General features: G+C 63.5%; 1 protein-coding gene across 6 annotated transcripts in view; it reads right to left on the bottom strand.

The window, feature by feature from the left end:
- The window catches only part of SNAP47 (synaptosome associated protein 47), a 40,277-nt gene that overhangs the window by 551 nt on the left and 32,719 nt on the right, over positions 1-7,007 (bottom strand). For 4 of the 6 annotated variants that reach the window (XM_029941437.1, XM_029941438.1, XM_029941439.1 and 1 more), the window contains exon 5: positions 478-648. In XM_029941437.1, the coding sequence (XP_029797297.1) occupies positions 502-648 (147 nt within the window). In that variant the 3' untranslated portion in view covers positions 478-501. Of the gene's footprint in view, positions 1-95; positions 649-7,007 lie in introns of those variants that run through there. The other 2 variants (XM_029941436.1, XM_029941441.1) reach the window with 2 other exon arrangements.

The raw sequence follows: 7,007 nt of genomic DNA, 5'->3' as shown, positions 1-7,007 counted from the left end.
TGGCGGGGGGGGGGAACAGGAGGTGGGCCCACAGGGAGGGGGAGCAGGGGAAGGATGGGGGCTTAGGGCGGGGGGAGTGGGGGAACAGAGAGGAGGGAGTAGGGGGGCCACAGGGAGGGGGAGCGGTGGGGGGGGTAACAGGGAGGGGAGAGCAAGGAGTGCAGAGCAGGCGGGGAGTGGGGAAGGGGAAGAGTAGAGAGCAGGGAGTCAGGGCCCAGGGGCAGCTGGGAGCAAGGGGAACCGAGGCCACGGCGGGGGGTGGGGGGGGGTGGCAGCCCCCTCTCTCCTGGAGTTCCCCCCCCCCCCCCCCGGGGACTCGGGTCCAGGCCACAGTGCACACCTCAGCGGCCTTGCACCCCAGGCGGGCCTGCACCTCCCCGGGCAAGGCCTTCAGGCACCGGCTGGGCCTGGACACGAGTTCCGGGGCTATCGGGAGAAGGAAGCATGCAGGTGTTGAGAACTAAGCACTCAGAGACGTGACTGTGACGCTTTCTTGTCCTTCTAGGTCAGCCTCTTGGCCCGCCGATTGTGCTTGTCGATGGTTAGGGTGGTCCGGTCCACGGCTGCGGTGATGTCATCCAGGGCCTCGTCCTGCCTCTCCAGCTCTGCCTCGGTGTCCAGGGCGAGACCCTTGAGCTTCCTCAGGATCTGCAAGAGAGGCACATGTGGCGGGTGGGGGGCTGCCTTTCCTCAAACCCTCAGAAACAGTCTCTCTTGCTTGGGAGATTTTGTGAGTCCATGGGGGTAAGGCACACGCTGCCCTCCAGCCCGGGGTCTGGGTCTCCGCTGGGCCACTCAGCAGCACCGACCCCCAGGGGGGGCCGCAGGCCAGGGTCGAGCACGCTGCCCCCACCCCCACGCCGGGGCACCAGGGTGCCCGGGCCCTGCAGCGCCGGCCACACAGCCGGGGGCCCGTGCAGCCACTCTCTTCAGTACCTGTCTGCACCCAAGGACTGAACCCAGACCAGCCGGAGACACAGGATTCACAAAGGAAAGCCAAACCACTGTCTCCTTTGTTTTTGAAACACTTCACATACCAACAGCCCGAGTGATCAGCTGGAGCGACCGTGGAGCACAGCCCTGCCGGGGCAGAGGGGCGGGGCTGGCCTGGACGCGCAGGCCAGCAGGGGAGGGCGCGGACAGGCTGCATGGCGGCCCCTGGCCCCGCCACACGTCTCAGCCGTTTCACTGCAATTCCACGGAGACCACTTGCACTGTGAAATGTACTTTAACTACGTGCGTGCTGAGCCTGGCTTTCGAACTTTACTATCCTCAAGCTGACAACAAAAAGGAGTGATGTTAAGAGAAATCTTAACGACCGACTACCTGCAATAAATGGTAAGGCCTGTTCCGGGGAACGTCAGGTCAGGACAAAGGGCCTGCAGAATGCGAATCACCGGGGAGCCCTGGGTGCCCATCTCCCCTCTCTCGGTGGGTCCCCAGCCCAAAGATGACTTCCGAGTCCTCGGTCGCACGGCCCAGGGGACCACAGCGGGGACCCCCCAGGGCGCCACACCACGCACTGATTTCACCCCTACCGGCACCGCCAGGTGGCACTGCAGCCGGGACCGGCCACGCCGCAGGGACACACCACCGCCGCCGGGCTCACGAGACGCCACCCTGCACGGCCGGCCGCCACACGAGGAACAGGACGGAGGCAGGGACGCGGCTGGGAGGATGAGAAGATCCCTCCACAGGAGCGGGGAGGCCGGGATGAGCTCACAAATGTGAGCAAGCTGTCAAAACTGTGAAGCGCCACGTGAGGCGCCCCCGCCAAGTCCCGGAGGCTCAGCTGCGGGGCAGGCTGGGCCCCTCGCCTCCCTGGAGCGCGGCGTCACCCCGGGGAGCCCCGTCCAGGCGAGGACAACAGCCCCTGACCCGAGGCAGCAGGCGCAGACGCCAGTCTTGCGCGCCCTCTGGGAGCCGCTGAGTCACTGGAAAAACTGGACGGAGCTCTGGAAAGTATACTGTGGGGTCAGTCGGCTCCGAGGGACGGGCTGGATGACCTAATACAGGAGGTCTTTTCCATCGAGTTCCTATGACCTCACATGGCGGAGGCCCAAACAGCACAATAAACAGTCAGCGCTCCGCACTGTGTGAGGCAGGTCCATGCTCGGTCCTCTCCCGGGCGGCCTCCACCTTGAGCGGACCAACACGGTGCTCCGGGAGGTACGCGTCCCCGGCGGGCCGGCCTGTACCACCCGTGTGCACCCAATTCCAACCCGCGAGGGGGCCCCATGTCCCTGTCCGCCCCGCCAAGCGCGTTCCAGGAGCAGGCCCCACTGCACCTGTGCCGATGGCGCGGGCCAGGTCCCTCTGCACGAGCACACAGGACACGAGACTAGGAAGGCAAGTAAGGGGTCCCGAACCCACACTCAGCCGGCGCTGGTGGACAAGCAGGGCTGGTCATGCGGCGGCGCCCCGGATCTGGCCTCCTCCCGCCCCAGGCCCACACGCTCCCACAGACACGGGGCCCTGGGGGCCGAAGCACACACCCACGACCTCATCCTGGGCAGCGGGATCCGGGTGAGGACTCCTGGCGTGCGTCCCAACGGGTCTCCATGAGCCTTCAAACTCGCTGTGTCTCAGACCAGGCGCAGAGCTCGCCCAGGACCCCGGTCCCGGCGGCCCTGAGGTGATGAGCCCACGGACAACAGGCGTCACGGCACAACGACCCAGGGCACAGTGCTCTCCCCCCCTCGGAGGGGCGGGGCCCGGGTGGCCACGGCACATGTCCCACCATGGCCCGCCTCAGGAGGGCCCCAGCTGGGACTTGAAGTTTTCTAACGACACGTCTCCAGCAGTAAAAACCTGATGACTTTTAACACTGTGTCCCACTGTGCCCACCAGACCGAGATCTCCTCGCTGCAGTGTGAGGTCAGTACGAACGGCCGGACTTCATCAGCTGCTGGATGGCGGGCTCCCAGCACGCCTCAAGCCGGATGGGCCACGTTTCCAGTGCTCGGTGGCCCGTGGCCACGGTGCCGGAACGGAAGGCCGCCCCGCATGCGCGGCTCTCCCAGCAGAGGCCCCAGGGCCGGCTGACCTGCCCACGAACGCGGAGCACGCTGTCGAGGGCACAGTCGGACACGGCTCGTTCTTGTGACCCACGCGGAGCCCCTGGCTGGCCGGCCAGACGCGTGTGTGACTTGAACTAACACTGTAGAAACACGAGTGCCTTCACAGCAGCACGTGTGCAAATCCGATCGCTGAGACAGCTGTCAGGCTAGGAGCGCGCAGGGCACGCTGGCGTGGTGTTCTGTCCCTTTAAGAAAGGGGCTGGAGACACTACCCAGCCCGTGCGCATTCCACAGAACCCAGGCTGGAAAGAATGGGGAATGGCGAGTCTGGCCAAACCTGCGCAGTGGTTCCCGCTGTGGCCCAGATGACAAGCTGTCTCGTCAGCCATGGCTCTGCTGCCAGTCCCTCAAGTAGCAGCCGGGTGCTCAGAGGAGCCGTCCCCGGGCTCCGCCTCAAGCCTGGGTCCACAACCAGCCATCTGCCTGGACACATTTGCACCTACACAGAAAGACTGAGTAAAAGCGCACGGAGTTTTGGGAGGAAGCGGCTTGTGTAAACTCCAGAGACACGCACAGTGCACATGGCACGCGCAAGCAGTCACACGCGAGCGGGCACTGCGGGGACGCTCAGTCCCCTCAGCAGGGCGCTGGGCCCGCCCGGCAGCTTCGGCGACCAGGAGGGACGCCCGGCGACTCGGGCCGGCAGCACGGTCTCCGGGGTGGAGAAGGTACTGTGTCTCTTCTGCACTGGTCACGGGTCAGCATGGCCCGTACCCCCCAACACCACGGACCTCGGCATAGTGGTGCAGATGACACTTCCATTCTATTTACAAACCGAAAATAAATGATGGGAAACTAGCTCATCCAGCAGGGAAGGTCTCCTTACAAATACGTGTGTGTCAACGTAAATGCCTCATGCAAGCTGTCAAGGTGTGAGAGTCAGAGGGAGGAAACAGAGACCCAGCTCCGCTGTGGAGCCTCCAGAGTCCTGGCCGTCCAGCCTCGGGCTCTGACCACGTCACGGCCGCAGGGGAGGGACGCAGAGCCCAGGACGGGCCTCCGTGTCTACACGTCTGCCATGTGCGGTCTCACTCGCTGTCTGAAGAAGAAAATGCCTTGTTCTGCCTCAGGATAAAACCCCAGGATTGGGAGTACCACATCAATTGTAAGCACCTAAAGTGAGTTTAGTATTAGCAAGACTGTCTGCCCTGATCTTGTTATTAGGCTGACTTACTGAAAAACTGTGAATTTTCTTGCAGTGAGAAATTAGCAACCATTTACGCACAGAGCTGGGATAAATCAAGCTGTCTGCAAGTCCAAATAGTTCTTCCAGTCGGGGCCATTAATATGCTATAGAGAAGGTAAAGAGGGAAACGCTGGCCTCCAGCACAGCCAAAGCTCTGGAGGCCGTAAAGAACATTCTAGGCTACAATCTGTCACATTCAGCACTCACAGACCACCCCCGCGTCCCACCTCGTCTGTTCTGCTGCATTCCTCGAGGCCCCGAGGGCTGTCTGTGGACAGCAGCACAGGGCTCTCTTCGACGGAGGCCCCTGCCTCAGCCCCCGCCTCCCCGAGCAGGCGGTGAAGCAGACGCGCCAGGACCCTCCCCCGACAGCAAGACACGGCAGCGGTCCTCAGTGGTCCCTCAGCCCTCAAAGTGGGCCGACCGGCCTCTGCAACTCAGGGTCCAGGCAGGGCAGGCACACGGAGCACTGCTCAGGACCAGAGGGAGCCCTGGGAACCCGCCCGCCATCAGGTCACCGTGGGATCCAAGTGCAGGAAAACAGAGGCAAAGGCCTAAGACCCGCATCCCACCCCGAGAGATGTTCAAGACCTGACTAGTGAAGGGTGTCCGTGCTCCTGGGCTGCGAGATCGTGGTGTGCCCCAAAGTGACCTGCACATCCCCTGCAATCGTGTCAAACTTCCAGAAGCCTCTCTTCCTCCTTAGAGGTGGACACCCTGACCCTCCAATCCATATGCAATTACAAGGAGCCCTTCGAAGCCAAAGCGGCCCTGGAGAAGGAGAGTGAGGCTGTTGACTCACACCTGCGTCCGCGCTGGGAGGCGTGTGTGGAAAACGCCACACGGGGAGTGACCCCAGACCCGGGAGTGGCAGTGGGGCCCAGCCAGCCACGGAGGACGGACGTGGGCCGTCCACACAGCGCGCACTGGACTGCAGAAAAGGAAGTAGTGGCACTAGAGACCATCAGCCCGAAGGTCAGTGCGCAGCGAGGACAGCCGGCAGAGGACGGACGCATGGGTGACTGCACCCGCAGGAGGCTCCCTGAACAGGCTGCCTGAGGGAACGGGGCCGGAGGGCCGTGGCTGGGGGCCAGCGCTGTCCTGCACTTGGCTCCATCAACACCGCCAAGCACATGCTCACATGACTGCATTCACTACGACAGCACGCACAGGGTAGACATCAGGGCGCACCGTCCTGAAATGCCTGCACTTTGAGATGCCTGCCCCCTCGCCCCTGCTCCTGCCCTCACCTCATGCTCCACAGCCCCTGCTTCTGTTCTCCACCACCTGCTCTTGACCCTGCCCACTCCGGCCCTCCCCTCCCCTACCTGCCCTGCAGCTCTGCCACCCTACCTCTGCTTCTGCCCTCCCCCGACCCAGGCATTCTCCTGTCCCCCTTCCCCTCCCCTGTGCTCCTCCCCTCAACCTCCCCCAGCCCCTGCCCAGCCCTCCTCCCCAACCACCCCCCTGCACTCACCACCTCCCCCATGGAGCTGCTCTCTCCCGCGCCCCTCCCTGCACACAGCCCAGCAGCCGCTCTAGCCGGCTGGGCTGGCCCCGTCCTGGAATCTGTCTACTACACGAGATCTCGGGCTTCCTCACTGGGCACTGCCTCCCCATCCAAGTCTCTGGGGCAGTGGAAGGACTCAGTGCATCCCCACCCACCCGGACTGCAAGGGAGCTGCCCCCCTCTCGGCCCAGCTGCTCCTGGCGATGCCCCCCAGCCGGGTCACCACCAGGACCAGTGATTCCGGGGGCGGCTCGGGCAGTGGGGGCAGGGCATGAAGCCGCAGCAGGCTGGCTGGAGCCAGGAACCTGGTTCCCAGGTCAGGGCCCCGCCCCAGGATTTCTGTCTTCTTACTGAGAGGTCAACTGTCCAGGACATCAGAGGTTTCCAAGGCTCTTCTTATGGTTTCACAGAAGCGACACAGGACATGATTTCAGCAGCATTTGTTAATAACTGACAAAGTAGCAGATACTGAAAGGAAGGGCCTCACTCACCACTAGCATCTGGACCAATATCAAAGCCATAAATACCAGCGGCACCCACAAAGCAGCACTGCTCTTCCCACAAGTGATGAAAACGACTTGGAAGTGTTCAGGGGAACACACAGGACAGTAAGAGAATGGGGCGGTGGGGGGGGGGGTGTAAAAACCGGAAGTGAGACCAGCACCCACCGCCCCATCACCGGCAGGCACCCCCAGCCAGGTCCGGGCATCGAATCTGGCCTCCTTGCCTGGCAAGAAGGTGCCTCGGGTCAGCGGAGAAGGGGGCTCCTGTACCCAAGCAGAGCCGACTCCTGCAAGGTGCCTTCCTGTCTAATGCCCCTCCATGATCTCACTGTGACCTCACACCCAGGTCCTCACCCGCACCCCCAGGATGGGGACTGTGACCTCACAGCCTGGGTCCTCACCTGCACCCCCAGGATGGGGACTGTGACCTCACAGCCTGGGTCCTCACCCACACCCCCAGGATGGGGACCATGACATCACACCCGAGTCCTCACCCGCACCCCCAGGATGGGGACCATGACCTCACAGCCTGGGTCCTTACCCCCCACCCCCAGGATGGGGTCCGTGACCTCACAGCCTGGGTCCTCACCTGCACCCCCAGGATGGGGACTGTGACCCCACAGCCTCCGTCCTCACCCCGCACCCCCAGGATGGGGACTGTGACCCCATGGCCTCCGTCCTCACCCCGCACCTCCAGGATGGGGACCGTGACCTCACAGCCTGGGTCC

This window comes from Suricata suricatta, chromosome 6 (genome assembly GCF_006229205.1).
Source record: "Suricata suricatta isolate VVHF042 chromosome 6, meerkat_22Aug2017_6uvM2_HiC, whole genome shotgun sequence".
In the NCBI taxonomy this organism is placed as follows: domain Eukaryota; kingdom Metazoa; phylum Chordata; class Mammalia; order Carnivora; family Herpestidae; genus Suricata; species Suricata suricatta.
Note: the sequence above shows the minus strand (reverse complement) of the source record. Positions and strands in the feature narration are given on the sequence as shown.